This window comes from Seriola dumerili, unplaced genomic scaffold, assembly GCF_002260705.1.
Source record: "Seriola dumerili isolate Sdu_G_001 unplaced genomic scaffold, Sdu_1.0 BDQW01008603.1, whole genome shotgun sequence".
Lineage (NCBI taxonomy): Eukaryota > Metazoa > Chordata > Actinopteri > Carangiformes > Carangidae > Seriola > Seriola dumerili.
Window position 1 is genome coordinate 46,434 of NW_019182858.1, and position 22,368 is coordinate 68,801.

At 40.7% G+C, this 22,368-nt stretch overlaps 1 protein-coding gene across 1 annotated transcript in view; it reads right to left on the bottom strand.

Annotated features, from left to right (window-relative positions):
- LOC111240028 (mediator of RNA polymerase II transcription subunit 13-like) overlaps positions 1 to 22,368 on the bottom strand; it is a gene marked incomplete at its 3' end in the record, with an annotated part of 69,329 nt that overhangs the window by 38,538 nt on the left and 8,423 nt on the right. Inside the window, exon 2 of the mRNA XM_022769991.1 lies at positions 14,787 to 15,024. Coding sequence (XP_022625712.1) covers positions 14,787 to 15,024 — 238 coding nt within the window. The remainder of the gene's footprint in view (positions 1 to 14,786; positions 15,025 to 22,368) is intronic.

Genomic DNA, 22,368 nt, shown 5'->3' on the forward strand with positions numbered 1-22,368 from the left:
GACAACAACAGTATTCAATCCATTTAATCCTCTATCATTTATTTAAAAATATATGTATATATAGCTTCATTTCTTGAGTCATTTTTGATGTTAAACAAATTTGGCTTTAGTCTGCGCATCATAATTCTTATGTCCTGAAGCAAAATAAACCCAATCTTAAAGTCAGACTGAAATAAGACGTGGAAGAAGAGAGAAGGCTATTTTTACTTAGAGCCAATATGTTTTTTTTTGTTTGTTTGTTTGTTCTTGTTTTTAAGCTCAAAGTGTTCTTTTGTCTTTGATGTTTTTTTTTTTTTGACACGCACTTTAAACTGCTGAAAGCTACATCCAAAAAGTGCTGCATACTTAACTAATGCTGGATAGTATCACATGATGACATATAGTCAAGCCAAGTCAATTTTATGCATGTAGCTCAAAATAAAAAAATTTTAAAAAAAGAAATCACAAAACTGCCTCAAAGGGGCTCTACAGTCTCAGCATGACACCTCCTGTGCTTAGACAAGGAAACCAAATCAAATAAATATTTGCCCGTATATACAGTGTAGGTTCTATGTTTCTTATACTGTGATCACAGTCGACTGTCGGGCTGCTTTGGTGCTCTCAACTCCTTGTGCTCGGATGCTCTTAAATTTTCATTGCACATTAGGTTATTGTGGGCTACAGTGTCAGATGAATAACTAAAATGTACTTGCACTTGCACTGGAAATGTAAAATGGAAGAGTACTGTGGGTGTCAGCCTTAGGCAGCGTTAATATCAGCCCACAATCACCTGTATGTGTGGAACATTAATCCGTCATGCATGCAGACATATCAAAGGCAAGAGTTGAGTGATTTCCTGTAAGCACAAGCACATTTCTGTTTGTTGTGCTTCCAAATCATCCCATACAAGGGCTGTTATAGTTCAGGACTCCTTTTTTCTAACTTAAACATGAAACACAGCAGCTGAACAAAGCTGCCTTTGTAAGGAGCTGCAGAGGCAAAATACACAAGGAAAATACATAAACAGAGTCTATTTGTATTTAGGGTTTCCCATAAACCTATATTCCACATAAGCACTAGATTGTTAATGTTCTCGAAGGCAAAACAGAAGTGTCATACTTTTTCTTTCATTTCCCTTTCCTTCCTCATTCTTCCCTCCACCCTCCATCTCACAGTTTGCCCCACCCCTCAACTATGTTTCCCACATTTTCAGAGTCGCACACTTCCATACTCACACAGATTTAATTCCCTCACAACCTCTCTCCTTTCTATCCTCATCTTCTGCACTCTTTCCCTCTCTGTCCCTCATTTTGTCTCTCCATCTCTTTCTGTCTCTCTAAGTCACACACACACACACACACACACACACACACACACACACACACACACACACACACACACACACACACAAAGCTCTCATTCTTTCAGTTTGTGGCTTTTCTTTCAAAACTGAAAGCTTGCGAAGGAAAAACGTACACCCCCACCCCTTCTCCGTGCAGCTGGGAAACTTCACCCCTACCATCTCATCTCTCTCTCTCCCTCTCTGTAACACACACACACACACACACACAAACACGGTAAAGGGTCAGGAGGTCACAGGCCACGCCCTGACAGCCCACAAGGGGTGGAGAGAAGGAGGAGGAGGGAAGGTAATCAGAGATTCTCCGTCCTTCCCCACAAATTTACAGACAAGTAAACATGACTGAGGCAATTTTTTCCTCACTTCTCAGTCTGCTTCCTTCATTCCTTGTTTCCTAGCTCACTTTTCCTCCCCTCTCCGTGGATTTCTGCCCCTGTCTGTCAAGGCAAAAGGTTTATTTCCCTCCACACACACACAAGCTTTTTTTTATCTTTGCACTGTGAATTGGAAAGCGAATATGTGACAGCGCACTCTACATTTGTCCATCCCGTCAAACAGTCATAGCTGAAGAACAGGCTGATACTTTCTCACAGATATGAGATGAGAAAGATGTGAACTGGAGGTGTGAAGTGACCAATTTTTCAAAATAAGTGTTGTTTTTTTTCTGGCAGGAAGGCAAATAAGAAAGTAAAAGAAACATGTGCAGAACACCACACCAGCGGCATATCCAAGTGCCCAAAGAGAAATCGCAGATGTTCGTCTCTCCCTCCAAACAAACCACTTCTTTTCTTCTTTTTGAAGCATGAATTCCCATCACACACACACACACACACACACACACACACACACACCCCTCCCTTTCTCCCTCTCTCTCTCTCACTACATGTATCTCTCCCTTGTCCTTCCCCTCCCTCTTCTTCTTCCCACTCTTCCCGCCCCTCCTCCCCTTCATGTTTTCTTTTTTTTTTTTTTTTTTTTTTTTTTTTTTTGCTATCATGGAATCGCCGCTTTCCACATGTGACTCACTTTTTCACTAGCCAAAGCCAGACAGGAAAAAAGTCAAATGCTTGTGTCTTCTCTCTCTGCCTCTCTGACTCTGTGTGTCCTTCTCAGTGGGTGAAGCAGCATTCCTTCAGGGGGCTCTTATAACCTCCATAGGTCCCCCTCTTTCAGCGAGGTTGTTCCCTATTGAGACATGTGTCAGCCAGCGACCTAGTTCCCGATTCAAGCAAAAATTGGGAGGCTAATTATTCATTCCCTCTGTTTGAGTTTTGCTTCGGAGAGCTATTCCTAAGACAAACCCTGGAGGAATAAAGAGAAGGAGTAGGCCTTGATTGGCAACCGCACCCCCCACCCCCCTTTCCCTTCCCCACCTTTTATTTGCCAAGGAACTGAGCGTGCTCGCAGGCATTCACCACCCTAACATCACAGAGAGCAACCCCAAAAACAAGGGAGGAGAGAAAAAAAATAATAAAGCACCACAAAGCCTGAAAAGAGGAGGAGTAGCAGGAGGAGGGGGAAGGAGAGGATGGAGAGAGGGCTGGAAGAGGCGAGCGTCAGAGGAAAGAATGAGTGCCAAGTAAAACTTGTTGACACAGAAAAGGGGCTTGAGAGTCATTTTAGATCAGGGCTATGTTTTTTTTTGTTCATTAAAAATCTGATTAATAGAAAAAGCTCTTCTAACATTTCTGTTAAAAAAAAAAAAGTGTCATCATTGCTCACCTCACCTCACTGCAGTCTTTGTCTTTTCACTTTTTATTCCTTTACATTTCAGTTCAACACACAATACAACGACATTAATGCATCTGTGGAGAAGGCCATAGATGAAGACTATGATCTTTGCACTCTATGAAAAAATATTACTCACAGGTTGTTGTTCTTAACGATGGATATTTCTCTTTGAAACGCCTCTCTAATTCACAGAGAAGCCTCTCACTTTCATTGAGTCTCTTTTACTCACTTCCTGCCTGCTTTATTTTTACCCTAATTGACCCGCGTGGTCCTTGTCTTGTTAATCTTTAATGCCTTTCATCCAGTTTCTATTCTCCAATTTATGACTACAACTCATACCCTTAAGAGGCTTTCTAATGAAACCTGTGTGGAAAGAAATTGCCGCTTTAACCCACATCATCAGGTCAGAAACACACTTTTCCTGTCTGCGCGCCGGCACCTGTTCTCACCGACAGCATTCGACATGCATCCTGGGAGGATCGGTTCGACGTGTTTGCACACCGCTCAACACTTCTGCTGTGCACGCAGGGATCGTATTGGCACAGAGCAGAGCAGGGGGGAGCAATGCTGTAAGCTCTTGTAACATGGCCTGTGACAACTTCTCCTCTTCACTTGTTAATTTGCCACTGTACAGTATCATTATGATGATGTTAGTAACAATGGCTGGGTAGGTGGGGTATTGACAGAAGAAGAATGGGGTGAAAAAAAGAACAGAAAGAGAAGTTAAAGGGGAGGGTAAAGAAGGATTATGAAACACACCCTCAGATCTTAAATTTTTTTTTTTTTCTTATTGTGATGGACCTGAGAAGAATAAAACCTCAAAAGGCTAGATTTCACAGGGTAGTATATTTAGCTACTCACTCTCATCATCAAAATGATCAGGTGGTTAAACTGCTCACAGTAAATCATGAAGAGCTAGCCACTTTAGGATCACCAGTTGGAATCCGGCCTGCGGTAATCACAGAGGTGAAATGGACACCGGTGTCCATTCACTTAACAACTGCTGCTGAGATGCACTTCAGCAAAAACACTTAATCCGTCACTGATTCATGGAGGGCCATAAGTAGAGAAGTGTGGCTGCACTGCACAGGAGATGATAACGCTATTAGGTGGATAGGTGTAAATATCTGTCACTGTATGGGCTGGCTTCTATAAGCTGCACACCTACACTGAAAATCTGCACTACAAAAAAAAAAAGAAAAAAAAAAAAAAAAAGACATTATTATGTTGGGATATACACGTATTTGTTTTCTTTCATTTTGGTAATTGCAGCTAGCAGCAGGTTAGCCTAGCTTAGCATATAGACTGGTGAACCTCTAAAGCTCATAAACATGTTATAACTGTAGTCCTACCAGATTGTTGAGGGCAATACTGTTATATGAGAGCTTTTAAAAATAATTTAATAATATATCAACCAATAGTATTTTTTTTCAATAAACACATAACATAAACAAAAGCTCTTGATACACATCACTTAGATCTTTTTGGTTTTTTTTTTTAGTTATTGTGACCAGAATACATGCTGAGCCAAACATTTCACTCCGTTTACTTTATTCCTTTGTGAAACAGAAGAGTAACAACCACAAACGTTTTTAGCTGATGCCTTCCTCTGTGTGCACGCTCAGTGGCAGTCACAGTCCAGCCTCTTTGAAACATGGGAGCAGCACATAATTTGAACAAATCAAGCACAAGCACTTATCTGATGCAGGCAAAGCACTTTCTCAATGAGGTACATGAAACACTCGTCGTGTCAGGAAGTCACGCTGCTCCTGCACACACAGTGGGAAGTACCCTCAGTGACACCACCAGCTACATGCTCCAAGTGTAAAATGCAAATGTGAAATAACACTGGTGTTTGATCCTGTTTTAAATAGTAAAGAGTCAGGTAAGGTCCCTAAAATAAACAGGGAATTATATGTACAGCACATTAATATCTGAGCATCCTCCCCAGCAGATTCATAACAGCAATAACCTCAATCTAACCTGTATTTCTGAAGCAGGTGGCAAGTGGTGAAGAGGGTTTGTCTCCACAGGCCAGATTATGAGTTCACAGCCAGACGTGGACAGATGGAGGCAGAGGTTAGCCCTCCCTCCTACGCTCTGCTACACGCACGCACACACACACACACACACACACACACAGACACACAGACACACACACACACACACATTTGGCAACCATTTTTTCACAGGACAATTACCTTGCGACCTCTGCCAGGTCTCTCTCTCTCTCTCCCACACACACACACACATACTTGGCCAATTATGGACACACACAAGAAATGATAACAGTCACAGCAAAGCCACACACAAACCTGTCATAGTGTGTATATACACACTCCACAACCCCTCCAGTTCCACAAAATATGGCAACCAGCTCTGTTTCTGAAGGGCACAGCACCCAGCTGCAGCTTTCAAACACAGAAGACAGACAAACTGAGACTCTCCCCACACATTTGGCAGAGATTTTTTTTTTTTTCGCCTTGTTTAAACCCAGCGCCTGAAGTCATGTCCAATTCGCTCTCTCTCTCTCTGTTCTGTTAATTCCATTATCTCTGATTATTTTCTCATAAGCATTGCTGCTCTAATCCACTTGTTGGTCACATATCTTTGTTGCACCAGCCAACCATTGAGCTGATAATGGATATGCACAACCCAGGTTTTTAATTCACGCCTATCTCACTTTGCTCTTACATCCACTGGTAACTGTGATGACAGCACAAATACACTGGATGACGCTGAAAATCATTTCAAAGTAAGATAATGGCAAAAAAAAAAAAGAGCTTTGCAGGTGAATTTGTTATGGGAATGTAAAACAATGCATTCACAATATGGTGTTTACTCATCTCTCAACTGCCGTGTATGCCCGTGATATTTAGTTTGCAGTCTTTAAGATCATTTTTCAAATTAAATATGCACATAATTTCTCTGAGACAGTGTGGTTAAGACTCCCATCTCTGGAACAACATTCACCCCCAGCTAGGATTGATTCCAGTCAGAAATTTTTTCTGCTGGATTTCCCCTACTTTGTATTCCTCTCAGTTTTACTACAGTTTCAAGAAAGGAAAGGAAAACTCAGGGTGGTGGAAGGCTCGCTCTTCCTACAAAAAAAAAAAACCCATAAAAAACATATAGATATTTTGTGTATTAACTTCCGATGGAGGCTTTAATATGAGCACAACACAAACATCTTAAATGCTTTAAAAAGCATTTATGTGGCACGGATCTGATTGGGATGCACATGATAAATATTACAGCAACCTTAGATGAAATTATTCTGATCTTCCAGCATAGATACATGCTGCTACACGTCGTTAAGTGGAGGGCCCTCTAACTCTTCCTCCTCCTCCTGCTCCTGCGTTCACCTTGACCAGTGTCTGTTTTGGTGGCACACAGGAGCACCGCCTATGGTGTTATCAAAGTCATCAGCCCTTAGTTTTCTGCTGTAGGAAACTCCTTCTATCTAGATACTGCTACACCCACACACTCATCAGCGAATCCAAAAATCAACCTTATTATGGTCTTCTCTTGTCATTGAGCATGTTTGTGGGCTGACAAAACAAACTGACATTTCCATTTTACTGATCCAGCTCATTTTGTTCAGAGTAATATGTGATTAGTGCAACACCAGAATAACTTGAAATTCTTAAATCACAAACCCACAGTAAAGACTGCAAGGTTCAATGGCCACACAGCACGTGTTACAGTTATCACTGAGTCCTCATTTTGTGATAAAGGGCATCTGCAAATTTAATGAAAGCTATGTTTGAGATTTTAACACATTTTTGTGCTATTGGAATGGAAAATAATATAAAAACAAAACTCTCTGAAAAAGAATCACAGAGCATCTAACCACTACAGCTGCATATTTCACTGACTGAAGGTTTTTTTTATAATATAAGAATCTCTAGAAATCCTGAAATAAAGACTGGATGAAGGGATGGGAAAGGTAAGAGGTTTATTTAAATAAAGAAGCAGATAGATAGAGACTGAGATATGACTCAGATGTGTGTTTTGAAGTTGTTATGGAGGAGAAATAATGGTTCATCTAACTCAGGTGGGAAAGTCACTCCTCCACAGGGAAGAAAGGAGACTGCAAGGCCACTGCAGGGAAAGGGGGTAAATAATTGGACAATTGTACCAGAACAGAAAGAGCATGGACAGGAGTCTAGGTCATGACATGAAAGTATGAGTTTTGTTTCAGTCAGTCAGTGTGTAGAGCCATGCGCACAGTGCAGGAGCAATTTGACAGGAGACATTTAGGAACACTTAAGACTTTAAACTATTCTGGCCAAAGCTTCTGATGTTGGTAGTTTGTGGCTATTTGGGAGATGTGGTGAGTTCACATTATCGTTGTGAGATGGGGCTCCCGTAGCAGTTTGTTATCTAAGTCAGTGCAGTGTTGTCAGTATTGATGGGGAGGTCTTGCACTGGGTTTGCCAAAAGAAAAACAGCAGCATAGCCTTGTCAAGTTTGAGCTTAAGGTGGTGGACAAGCATTCGACTGGAGATGTTAGGGAGGCAAGAACAGATGAAAACCGCTCGGCTGAGATGAAACTCTATCAGTGCCCATGTGTCATATTCCCAGCTGTCAGGGAACAGAGTGTAAAGGCAGAGGGTTGCTGGTCTCAGAGCAGCCGAAAAAAAATGGTGGTATGAAGACAGGTCCAATGACTGTAGAGTCTAGAAAGAGAAGCGGGGGAGCCCCAGTAGTAAACCCTGGGGAATCCCAGTGGAGACAGTGTGCATTAAAAATAGAGAACCTCTCTGCAGTCTATCAGGTTTCCATCAATAATTTGGAAATAAACACCTAAAGCATAAAATAAGAAAGACAGGAGGCAATGAAGAAAAAAACATTTTTTCTTACAGTCTATCCAGCAATGTTTGTACATATACTGCTTATGTTTGTCTAAAGAGGTAGCAATATATTTCATAAATTCTTCCAATTTCCATAAATTTTCATATGTTAAAACACCTTCATGTGTCCCAGATGAAGCCTTGCACACCAGCAAATGCACACTGAGGTAGTTTTGGTACTTTCCAAAATCATGTTGTCGGAGTCCACTCCTCATTTCAGACTCTCTACATTGTCCTATGTGATCTGTTAGCAGTGATGTTACCACAGTGTCATCGAATTTCCATTTGTAATAGGTTAACTACAAATTATAAACAAACCCAAACCTTGTCTCTGCCCACACTCCACTATTTTTTTTTCAAACTGGAAAAAATACATTTTTACTTTGAAGGGCTCAGTGGACTATCATTTGGCCTTATTGTGCCAGCCTTTGGTCGGTATGATGTGGCTGCTGACTGTGTGTCTGTACGCATCCAGCTGTGACTAAAGCCTTGTTTACAGCGGATGCGACTCAGACATATTTTTAGTCATTCGTCTCCCAGAACAGAAACACCTTAACTTTGACCAATGGTGCTGTCTGCAGCAGCCCTTCACAGGTTCCTGCTGCATCACCCTTACAAACACACCACACTGACATGTGCAGATGTAATAACATTAATAATGGCTGCAGAGCCAGAGCTGTGGTACAAAAGACTGACTGGGTCGTTTCAATGGAACAAAGCCGTCATTAATGTTACTGCTGACACCTGTGCTTTTCCTGCTGTGACAAGTCAAAACTATCTGGCGTGAAAAAGACCTACACACCTACTTCGACAAGCCAATAAATAATTTACCTCTTTCTTACACCGATGTTGTCATGGCGACAAAGCAATGAATGGCACTTTGTGTAAAATGTTGTGCTTCCAGTATAGCTGCTACTGTCGATAATTACATCAAGACATAATTCTGAAAGGCAGTTGTGAGAATTAGAAAAACTTAAATAATCCCTGCAGGGAAATTGCTTTCTTACAATTGCTCAAAACTCAGTTTGAAAACAGGAACAGTAAGATAGTTAAAGCTACTATGTAAAATAGTAAGAATAATAGCAAACACAAAGTAAGTGAACAGAAAAAATGTGCAAATGCAAATGTGCAAATAGTAAAGAGTAATGCAAGATAGAATAACACAAAACCAGTAAATTACCTGTAATTTAGTAGGTCCAATGACACTGAATACTGTGCACAGGTCTATCCATGCTTATTGATGAATTATAGAACTTGTGCACACACACTCATCAGTACATTAACTCAAATCAGTCGGGTATATTCTCTTCCATGAAGCGGGAATATAGTAGTGATGATGCATTTTACATGATATATATAATATATATAATTAGTTAATTGTACTGTTTAAATACTCAATTAATTGATGCAATCTTTCAATGTATGTGTGCGTGTGTGTGTACATGCTGTGATGACACTGCAATGGATGACTATACAGTCTGTGTATGTCTCTGTATGTCAATAAATCTGCTGCATGGTATGTGAGTCACACTTTAACCATTTTGTGTGTGTGTGTATGTACTTCATGTGCATGTGTGTTTATGCATTTCTACATGACAACTTGCATACGTGCTTGTGTGTGTGTGTGTGTGTGTGTGTGTGTGTGTGTGTGTGTGTGTGTGTGTGTGTGTATGTACTTCATGTGCATGTATGTTTATGCGTCTCTACATGACAACCTGCATACGTGCTTGTGTGTGTGTGTGTGTGTGTGTGTGTGTGTGTGTGTGTGTGTGTGTGTGTGTGTGTGTGTGTGTGCATTCATATTTATGAGTCATGTCCAAAATATGTCACTTTTTTCCGGCTGTGCTGGCAACATGCTGATGATTCAGCCCATTCAACACATGAATCCTGTTTCCTCGCAAATTGCGCTCAACCCAGACTCTGATTTAATATGCTGTATACATTACAGGTCAACGTCATTTCAGTTTAAGAAAGCACACTACCATGTGTTGGACATGATGCTTAACCACTTGTCATTGAACCAAAGACAATATCAGGGAGAGCTGGAGTACAATGAGAGAGCAGCAGAGAGGTTACACTAGATCATAGCTGCTCATGCCGCTGGCGCTATCTCAAAGGCATGATTTATTTAGACTAAACCTCTGGTGCAAAGATTCATCACCTTCAAACAATATCAAGACGTTCACAATCAACATTTGTACAGCCCGGTCACACTGTAGCATTCATGGATTCTTCATGACAATCACCACCACGCTCAATAGATTTTTTCACAAAATTTGTTTTTTTGCAAAAGCTTTTGTGCTCGTTATACAAAAACGAATGCCCTTAGCAAAGTCAGCCAAATCTCCCCCATCACCTTAGATCAAATGGGGATCAAATGGGCCGCTTGGTGGCACTGAAAAGTGAGTAGTTAGCGGGACAGTCGCATCAAGAGAGGCATTTGTCTCTATAACAGGATGAGCTTGTAGTGGTGGCCAGCAACGGGCCAAGCCACTGCAAATGCAGTCCGGTCAAACACTTATCCTCCTCTCTTGTCTGACTGTGTAAACATGTTAATCTGTTTGCATGAATAATAACCAACCAAATATGTTACCACATCTGATGTTTTCATTTTCTAGCACCACTGACAGCCGCTGCAGTGTAGCAGAGCTACCACACTGCGCACAGCCTTCATGTGTAACCTAAGTGCAGCTCATTTAAATCATATCTTAAAAATTTTTATGAAACTTGAATGGGGAAGTTGTTAAAAGTGGTTACCCAACACTTTGTTTGACTGACAGACTAAGTGCCCTATGAGGTTGTGGGTCATTTCTGAGCAGCTTTTGTGTAATGCTGGGTAAAAACATCTGTCAGTGCACTTTTGTTATTGTTGTAGGAAAATACCTCAATGGCAATTTTGGAGTTCTACATAAGTAAGAAAAGGGAAATGCTGGATAACTTTTGAAGGCTTTAAAAAGGGTAGCTCAACATTCTGGGAAAATACCTTCATTTCCTAGAAGTCAAATGAGATGTCTGCTCGGCACATAACTTCCCATAAAGCCATAACCTGTTGCTTTTACAGAGCAGCAGGAATAAAGGGTAAAAACAGTCACCGTGGATTAATTATTACATTATGTCAGGTTTTCTAATATATAATTTCTTAACAATGATCTTTACTCGGGTCCCAGGTTGATATCTGCACCCTCCTCATGCAGCTAAACTGACTCCCACCTGTTGGAGTGCAGGCTCTGTGGGTAAATATCTCTCAGCTTCACAGGTCACAACAGTTTTTATTGTTTATGTCTCTCTAATAGCTGCCAGCGGGTATACTGGAAAATAATGAATGTAGTCTAAATATAATTAAGCTTGATTTTTCTACATTATTTCACTTAAAAAAAAAAAACATAAACAACAGTTTAATGAGGTGATTTCCTGAGCCAATGTATTTGTTTAGTGCAAATCACCATCCAGGTTTCAGTTTAACCTCACTGTGTATTTTGTAACATTGATCAGAAACTGTGATTAAAGCTGTTTTGTTTTTCTACTGGATGTGACTGAAAAATTGTATACGGAGTCTTTTACTTATTGTTGTGTAAGGGATGTTAAGCAACATCCTCTTCTTAACTATTACATAGCAAACGTACCTTCAGAAAATTCATCCATTCACTGGCAGGCAGATAATGTAACACACGCCAATACACATACTGCATATTTTCAGTATGACTCAAAACATAATTAACCTGCTGATTATTCACACTAAATGTGCCTGACAAGCTGACAGCTTTAGCTGTTCAGTCAAATGTGTGTAAATCAGCATTTCTGAACGGATGAGTGTCTCCATTGGCAGAATAAAAACATGTTTTGTTTTTTTTCTTACTACATGGCTCTGGCATGTAAAGGCTTCTTGGTATATCAAATCAACAAACGTTCTGACGTGATGAACAGACTACAATAAAAAGCAACTGCTTGTCACATACCCTACCGTATATTACTATATTACTATAAGACTGTGACTATGCAGGAGAGCAGCATTGGTGTACAGCTGTTGGTGTATTTAGGGGATTTTTTGAATGTAAATGTTGGAAAATTTGAAAACTTTTTAGCAAGTAAAACTAATTTGTTTCTTCTACTGAAGTCCTCCTTATTTATTTTCACACATAGTTTAGAAATATAAGTAACTACAATATTTACAGTATTGCATGTTGAGAAAAAGAGAGAAAAGAGAGGGACAACATGAGGGAGAGATCTACAGGGGAGAGAAATCTAACGCATGAATCATTCCCACAGTGGACAGAAACCCAGGTGAGCAGGTCTTTAACACTTGGAAAAACACTGATCTTCCCTGTGTTACAACTGATTCTAATTTGCAGGAACTCCAGTGTCACTTTAATTACAATTATCAAGTGCTATTTTAAGTCCTGAATAGGAATTGTACAGGGAGACCTGTGAGATTTTGCAGAAGTAAAGAAGTCTTATTATCATAATTGTATGCATGGTGTGTGTGTGTGTGTGTGTGTGTGTGTGTGTACGTCTGTTGAGCTGTAGAATATTCCTCCGCAAGAGTCCTTCCACACTAACGCAGTATGTATGATGCCAGTATGATGTTAAATTAGTGATAATACTGACGGCAAAAGACATCCAACCAGTTGAATTTTTAAAAAAAACTGGACCAAAAATTGCTGTTAACTTCTTATTGTGAGCCAGGCAGACAGTTAGGTAACGGATTAGTTGTAGCTTGAGGTATCAATTCATTGTTTATGATATTTTTCAAGCAAAAATGTCAAATATTTGATGCTCCCAGCTTCTGCAACGTAAGAATTTGCTGCTTTTCTTCATCTTAACATGATAGTGAATTAAATATCTTTGGGCTTTGGACTGTTGGTCTGACAAAACAAGAGAAGAAGGTGAGTGAGGAATGAAAAAGAAGCATCACCTTAAGATCGTGATACTTTTTCACAGTTTTCTGATATTTCAGAAACCAATTCATGACTTGATTGTGAAAATTGAAGGAAAATGGAAGGAAAATGATCACTGGTTACATCTCTAAATCGGACAAATAAAGAATCCCAACAGCAATAATGGCAAAGACCAAACAATTTCTAATAAAATGTAAAAATGTAGTTTGGTCTGAGCAGTCACAATTGATTGTTTTGTTTGTCGTGTGTTTTTTCTGTTAAACTTTATTCCCCAAAGATACCGACTTCACTTTGATTAACTGACAATTTTCCCATTTTACATGTATTAAATCGAGACTTGAAGACAAATATCTGGTTAACAGTCATTAGCAGACTACATCTCCATGGTGTGAGTGGATATCCAGCATAGACAAATGGTCTTTCACACTACAAGCAATCCTGCGTAATCAATACTCTAGCTATAAAATGTAATTAAATGAGCTAAGATTATTATTAACTTAATTAGAGCTCAATGTGCTACACAAAGGGAGTCATAATTGATGGTTAAGGTTGTCATTAGCAGCTTACAAACGGGTGAGGTAATGCTAATATGTCACACAGCTACATATTTGTTATAAGGCCTCAGGTGATACATTATTGTTCTGAACGCCACTCTCCCCGTGAGCACCTCAATATAAAAGTACATGGCGAAGACCTCGTCACATGAATCGTGTAAATAAAGTATATATACATGTAAATTACCATTAGAACACACAGTGCAGATGAATGTAGGTATGTATCAGCTCGAAAAAAATGCTCATGAGATGCAGCGAAAAAGGTTCTCTCAGCCAGTGTTTATGATGGAAAACACAACTCAATTGAACTGTACAGTGTATTTTTCTCCATTACAAATGCTTGAGCAGTCTGAGTAAAGGACGGCCTCCAGCCCATGCCCAACCCCCCCCCCCCAACAGCAGGAAGAACATCTGTCAGATATCTACCGCAGTGCCTGAAAGGCCTTTTCACGTCAAGTCGGCTTTAACAGGTAACTGAAGACTGAAATTCTCTCTATCGCTTCAACCTCTCCATCCAATTTTCCTGCTTTTTTTTCCCCCCTCCTGACTGTTGTTCTGCTAAACCAAACCTGATATAATCCCTCTCCTGTTTCCTCCTCTCGCCGTCTTCCCGAGGCTTAGTCGATATGTTAGACTTCTACACACGTGCGCAGCGAGATAATGCAAATGTTTCTATAAATAGGGACAATAGTGCTGACAGTAGCACTCTCTCAAGTGAGATATCTCAGTGTAATTTTCACTAACATACACACACACACACTCACGCACACACAGTAAATCCTGGCAAGAAAAATCTACCCTATTGCTGTGTGCTTCATCAACAGCGATAGTCCTGAAGCAGCATATAAACACGAGTTGTTTTTTTTTTTTACAGGAAAACAGATTTCAGATATGTTCTATATGAGGCTCAAATATAAGACGACTCCACACCAAACAGATCAATGTTCCCTACACATCTCAAACAAACAGCACACGGCTGGAATCTGCAGCCGACTAAACAGCTTGAATTTACATATTACTGAACCCTGCTCTATCTTAGACAATACAGCTCATGTACAACACACATCGCGCTCTGCTTCACTGTACAACTCCCATTTATCTGCCACTTGTACAACTCAAATTGATGTTGTACATCGAGTTGTAACACACAACACATATTTCACTAACTCTCAGTCTGTTTTACATAAAATCCGCTAAAACCATACAACAACTGCAGTCATTCCCCAGTCTCTATAATCCAGTGCAACATAAAAAGCGGCCATAAAAATGACACAGTCTGTAGAAGCCTCTAACCTGAACTTTCAGCGCATAAACAGAAGCTAAGGTGAAGTGGAAAAATAATTGAGATTGATAGAACAGAGAAGCCACACTCATCCTTCATGTCAATTTGTTGTCCTTCTCTCCTCCTCACCTTCAAGCTCATGATGGATGACGTCGGAGAGGTTGGGCTCTTCGCCCCACCAGAAGATCCACAGCTCCTTGGCATCGGGCTTGATCTTGCGTCGCCACACGCACAGCAGGTTGGCCTGCACGCAGCGCATGAAGCTGCGCAGGACCGGGTCGTCCTGGGCCGGGGCCGAGATCACGGGCCCGTACTCCCCGCCACTGCGGAAGCTGTAGCAACGCCATTTAATGCCCGTCAGCTCCGCCTGGGAGAGAAGAGAGTAATGATGAAAAGATTGTAGCTGTAAGCAGCCCATTTAACAACCTAAAAATTAGCAACACAGCATTGTTATTATGTGCACTGATTAATAAAGTAATTTCACTCTCTGTCTTCAGTTGAAACATGATTAAATTTAACGTAAATGCTTAAACACTTAGTTGATTCACTGATTCAAGTCAGTTCAATAATCTGCAATCATTTTTCAAACCAAAAAACACTTAATTTTTTTTTTTTTTTTGCTTCTCCAATGTGAGAATTTGGATCTTTTTTTTCTGTTTTACATCATTGTAAATTTAACATCTTTGGGTTTTCATCGTCTGGGACTCTGACAACTGGTGACATTTATAGACCAAATAAATTTCATTCATTCATAATCCATTAGCCAAGAAAATAATCAGCAGATTAATTGATAATAAAAATAATCATCAGTTGTGACCATGAATATCATTCAGCATTGTATTTTTTCTAATAATTGTTTTTCAAGGAGCACGTGAAGCATTTGTAATTGTATTTTAGCAGGTTATTATTTAATAGCATATCCTATACCTTTATATTTGAAGGACATGGATATTTAAAAAAATATCTATCTCATATGTACGTAGGTGAAATTGAACAACTATTACGCATAAAATCCATGATGCGACTGCACTGTTAGTGCAGTGTTAATCATGAAACACTGCACTACAGCGTACATAGATATTGTGTTTCACATAAAAGACCATCAGACGATGCTGATATGATCAATAACTGCACAGACAGTGTCCAATTATGTTATATTTTCACCAGCTTCCTGTTTACGCTGCTTTGATCCTTGTGTTAATGTTTAAGTACATTTAATGCCTCCCCGTTGCGTCGTTACAGCCGTATATAACTTATACCTTCACTCGTTGCCACTGTAAAGATACGATAAAGTGTGTGTGTGTGTAACTACTGCGGAGAGAAGAAGTGGAGAATGACAGCGAGACATAAAGGATGGCCTTGAGTGAAATACAGGGAATGAACTACTACAGGAGAGACAGCATTGAAATATAGAGGGAGCTACAAAGAGCGAGAGAGAGACATGAGAAGAGGAAATAGCGCCGGGGTCAGTGGTTGGAGCCCGGCCCAGCAACTGACATCTTCTCCATTTAATCTAATGGGATGATACGCGTTTATGTTGCTTATTGCAGACTTGAGCGTGGAGGCTCTGTGCCATGATACATTTAGCGATGAGAAAAAGAGGCTCATATATGCTTTGGAAACTTTTTTTTTTTTTTTTTTAAATGTTTCTTTGTGTCCTTGTGTTTGTATTTGTGCATGAATGAGAGGAGTTCACAAAGGCACTGTTGAACAGGACGAGGAGATTCTCTCAGTGAGTCTTTGCTACCCTTCTCTCCTGCGTTCACCCAGCTGTGAGGATCATGTTTGGCACACTGGCCCAGGCTCCAAGCCATCCAAGACCAGCTGAGAGAAGAAAAAAAAAACACAGAGGCAGGTAGAGAGGAGCTGCTCGCAGCAAATTAAAGCCTGCAGTGTCTTTAAGTGGACGAAGAAAAGGAGGCTCCGCAGCTTTGATGATGGTGGAGAGAGGAGCCAAGGATGCTTGTGTGGGTTTTCAGCAGGTGTATGGAAGTGTAGCAGGGATGTGTCCATGTCAGAACTAAACTCAAGCCAAATGCATGCGTCTCAGGGAGCCTGTGCGCGCACTAAAAAGATATGTTATGATCAACACATACACCGTAGCATCTTATAAGCGAGTGCAGACTGAGGTATGAACATGACCCCCAGGAACATCCTGACTTCGGAATGCACCCATAATTACAAGCATGTCCCTCCTGTAATGACAGTGTGTGTAATGGGAGATATAAACATTGGCGCTGTGATAAGCCAAGCCCTAAAATTAGCCATGACAAGGTCAAGGATGCCGTTTCTCCCAAAGCAAAGAGGAAGACATCTGCTTGCACTGCCTCGTCACTCCCAGTCAATGTCAAAAGTTCCCTCACTGTTTGACACAGCTGTCTGCTGCTACTGAATCAGGAGCGGAGAGGAGGAGATGAGGAGTAGTGAAATGTCAGAAAATATATTCACAATAGAGGCACACCAGTTGTTTGCTTTACACGCCTTACACAAGATCCCCTACAGACATGTTTTAAGACATATAAAAATACTCTGGTTGGAATAATAATTTGTCTGATATGGTTTTTAAATAAATAGTTTACGAGTCTACAGCTATGTTAGCAGCTCTGTGAGGCTGTATTGCTCACATCAGCATGCTACCATGCTGACAGTGACAATGCTAACACGCTGATGTTTAGCAGGTGTAATGTTCACATTATTCACCCTCTAATAGCATGTTAGCATGCTAAAATTCAGCTCATTAGTTATGCAGGTTTTTGATCGCAAATTAAAGTAGCTGATGATGCTGCTAGAGAAAATGTCAGGGGAAATCGCCAAATCATCCGGTGGGGGCTATAAAGGCAACTGCATGTTCCACCAATGACATAATAAAGTCTGATTGGCTGATATTGCTATCCATAGATCCATGATGCTAGTGTGGCTAAAAATTCTTCAACATACATCCACTCTCTCTCCTTCGTTGAAAAACTACCAAGATGCAAAAAAATAAATTCCTGTTTGTCCACATTCTAAATTCAGATTTAAGATGACAACACGGGAATTTTCAGCTTCGACAACTGAATTTGAAAACGGTGTCCTGGTGTCAGACTCTGCACATACATCATTCTGCATAGTGAAGTTAAACACTGAGAGCAAGTAAAATGTGCACAATTTCTAGTGCAGAAATAAGGCTTAAGATGTCTTTGATAAGTTGTATTTAATGCTGAAATCCTGCACTAAACAACCCCCCCCCCCCACTAGCCGAACACCCTGGTGAACTCCTGTGGAGGATTAGCTGTGGCACAGTTGCAGGACGAGGCACAGGACCACAGTCACATGCTCGCAAGCAGATCCAAACACATGCCTGCACACACACACATCACACATGGCAGTTGTGATGATGTGCAGACCAGACGTGCTCTCAAACACTGACATGCATCAGGAGTCAGACATATTTTCAGGCTGATGTCCAGTTATTTTTCAGCAATGACAGCTAAGATCTGCCTCTCTCTCTCTCTATCTGTATTTTGGTGGTTGTCTCTGCGCTGTATGTGCACATGCATCCATATGTATGTGTGTGTGTGTGTGTGTGTGTGTGTGTGTGTGTGTGTGTGTGTGTGTGTGTGTGTGTGCTGGCCTGTATATTAGGGCTGCACTCTTACTGATTGTGCACTGGATGGCTTCAATTTCTCAGCGCACTTCACCTTCACTATCAGCCCACTGAGGTCAAAGTAATACCAGTGCTAACAAACAGCCAGCTCTCAACTTTATATGAATATGTTATCGCTCGTAACAGGGAAGAGGGAGCAGAGAAAAGCTGTCAAGCGTGTTGAGCAACTGCAACTTTGGTGACAAATCAGTGTCGTGAATGAAATCCTGCCATAAAAACTTAAGCTATTATTGTATCCTGGTTAGTCTAAAAAGAAACGAGAAGTGTTTGGTGGGACAAATCTATATTTGTCAAGATAGCAGGTAAGGAGCAGAGCAGTGATGCATCCGAAGCGGCAAGTTCTTCGCCATCCACAAAAGTATGAAAAAGCAAAGCAACGATTATTCTAGGCAGCAGTCTGCGTCTCTTTTAAAAACTACCACAGGGGTAAAAAGGCGAAGGGGTCAACGAAAAGATGGGGGATTTTGTTTCACTGTCAATAAAACCTGCACTCCTCCAAGCCCCTTGTTCTCCAGGTTGGCTGGTTCAATTTCTGATGGAGCGCAGGACCAAAAACAAGAGTTTTTCCTTCCCTTGCTAAGACGGACCAAAGCTTTGACCTTACTCTCACCTCTATTATCTTTCTTGTCTCCACTCTCCCTCTCATCTCTCAGCACTCTCTCACTGTCACGGATGCCTATTGAATACACCCAGGACTATCTCACGCTCTCCCTCTCACTTTTTTTTTTTTTTATTCCTCTCTTTATGTCTTTTTGTCTAGTAAACAGGGGAAAGATAACAGCTAACCATATGTTTCCAGAATAGTACTGTGTCAGCACAGGGGAGGTGGAAGATTGCGCTCTATTTCTGGTATTCCATTAAAATACCTCTTCTCAGCCTGCGTGAAAATCTGTGTTTCCTCCACTGGGATTGATTAGTTTTTTTGTTTCTTTAAAACATGTTTATGTATTTTTGATAATTGATTTTTAAAGAGAAACCTAACTTAAAAGCGGAGAGTTAAAAATAATTTCCTGACTATAAGGTGAACTGAGCCCAGGCTTGGAAAACACAATCTGTATCTCAACCAAAGGTCAACCTTGGTGCACCAGACATGTGCTTGTAATCAAAAAAAAAAATATGGAAGTCAGGACTTTAATCTTTAGCATGCAGTGCTCGAAACAGAAAGTAGTGGATAAAGTCTGAACCATGTGACTTATGTAGAAAAGAGGATCCCATTTCCAGGATTTGAAAAGGTTTGTCATACCACAAGTCTCACAGACGGACGCATTTGCACAGTATATGATGGATATTGTTAAAAGCTCAGGGGGCTTTACAATGCAGAGGAAACCTTCGTTACTTAGATAGTAGAACTGAGAGGAAAACATACTTGACATGCACTTTGCAGGAATGCTTCTGCAGACTGAAAATATTTTGCTGCTCCTGTTCTTTCTCAAAAACTTGCGGGACCTTTTAAGCGGACCTCTTGAACTTCCCAACATGCAGCTGAATGTGTGTTTGTGTTGTACTTCAATGTAGGAAAACACACACTGACACGCACACTACTTCTACATACTTTTTCCAAACATGAAGTCGGACAAGGCTTTTTGCTCCTGCCTGGAACAGAGAAACGTGTGTATTAACAACGTATTCAAATATATCTTGCAGAGCACTTCTTTTCTCACTTTCATGACAAAATGAGCGGCGATTAAAAATGCATGCATTTACAGAAGAAGAAACAGGAAAAATAACATTTAGCCTGGTTATATTAAGATGCTTGATTTTTACTAAGGACACCTTTCTATCAGAATTGCAGCTGATGTGAACACTTGAGCCTGCACCTAAGTGGATAGGTGGCTGGTGCTCTATCAAAGCTGACAGAACGCGCATGAGGAGCGTCATCTAAGAGAGATGCCGCTTCTTTAGGAATCTCACAACAACGTAAGAGCCTCACAGTCTGATAGTCTGACAAAGGAGGCACTTTAAGCAATTGAGAGACGGCTTGTATCAGCAGTTTTACCTACTCTGGCACAAGTGAAACACTTATTCTGTTAAGAGTGGCATGGCTTTCTCATCAACGTCAAATCTGTTTAGACACTTGACAAGCTGCCAATATTTGGGGTGTGTTCAGAACGCTTGTGATGCCTGTGAGTCTTTAGATAAGACTCGTCTTTATCAGACACATGCAACACTATCTATCTCTCTTTGATTCAGTGTCAAAGAACGGGGAGGAAATTTAATTATTTCTAACAGACACTGTGAAGTATGACTTATGTGAAGTTCCAGCAGAAACACTCTTCATGTAAGTTATAATCCCTTATATTGTAATGAAATAAAACTCTATTTTTGTACTATTTGTGATCATCATTTTTCACCAATTGACATTTAATGTATTTACATTCTGTATATGCCACTCTATATAGCAATTTTCATTGTTAGTGGCCCCCATTCCCACACTCAACTCGAATTGCATACCTACACGCAGGAAACAATGCATGTATGTAATCAAGCATTTTTGTAATTCCATCTCATTGATATAAGCCTCACTGTTTACTGCTCACTCTCTCACAGTCGTATCAGAGCTAGTTCACATTAAAAGCATTCAACTGGCAAAGCACAGGGTGGCTTTGATCATGAAGCAGTCACAGAAAATTAAATGCATTTGTCACCATGGTTAGTGCTGATCGTTCGACGGAAATGCCTCTACAAAGCAAGAAAACAGTCATTTTGAGTATTTTTTTGGCAGCGGATGAGTTTTAAATAACCAATTAACACCTTTTACCGTACTCTGCTGTTGTGTGGAAAACCACTCATGCTGTACGCCGCATGAATTCATGGTGCATGCTACTGTTCATGGCATGAAAGGAAAAGGCGAAATATTGACTGAGTTCTTTATTTAAACGACATGAGTTTGTTTGGCTGCACTGTAAACAGACTAGTTGATCTTGTGTTGTAATTCTGACAAGGTAGCTGCTCAGCAAGTGTTTGTTGCAATATTAAACCACACTTGATGTTGCCACAGTAACCACGGTATCATCACATCAACCAGGAATGAAATCTTAAGAGTTACAACTTTAACTTTAATTAATTTTCCTTGAACGTATCAGAGCTGCAACGTTGAAGCAGTTTGATGAAAAATCGTATTAGTGTAAGAAATAAATATGGACAAAGACAATGTAGATTAAGTGGCTGTGCTACTAAGTCAGCAGTAAGAAGTCACCATTTAGAAGAGCCAGTGGCAGAAATCAGAACAGGCAACGACTCCCCCTTCATCAATTAACCCACTGAAATCAAATTAACCCACAAGGAGTAGCGCTCCCCTCTGGCATTTTACACCACAAATGAAGAGCGATGCACATTACTGCACTTGTGAGGAAGCGAAAGCGACACAAAAGCACCAAACAGGTGTAGAGAGAAGGCCTCTGGGGCTGCAGACACAAAACAGATGCTTTTCCTCTGCCTTCTGCCGCCACCTTTACAAGTCCCTACAAAACAAGGGACCGTCATTTGATCTGTGTTCTGCTGTAGCATCCGGCCCTGGGAGGTGAGCAAGCCAAGCGACCTAATTAGAGCAGCGAGAGTCCCCAGGGCTGAGTGACGGATAGACCTGCCAATCACACCGCGGAAAGCCTCCATCAAGCCATGACTCCTCACCTGACACAAAGAGAGGCAGGAGGCGACAGCAGTGGAAGACCAATAAGGACATTGAGACATTGTGTACAGTCGCACTGCCGCATCGAAAAGGGCTGACAAGATCCTCGGCCTTTTGGCAAAGAAAACAACACAAAGCTGCAGCGTCAGGCTGCTTTTAAAGCATTAAGGGACAGGCTAAAGCAGTGGCCCAGCTTAGCCTAAATTATTAACATGCAAATAAATAAACCAGTCTGTGCTTTACTGGTGTCTCTGGTGTAACTTAATTAAACTGTGACAGGCCACAGGAATGGAGAAATGAGAAAGACACAGACAAAGACAGAAAAACTGAGACTCACAAAGAAGGGAAAAACAGAAAACACAGAGAGAAGTAAAAACAGTTGCTAGGCAACATACAACATCTGTAGGAATTCAGCGAGGTATTCCATTTTTGAGATT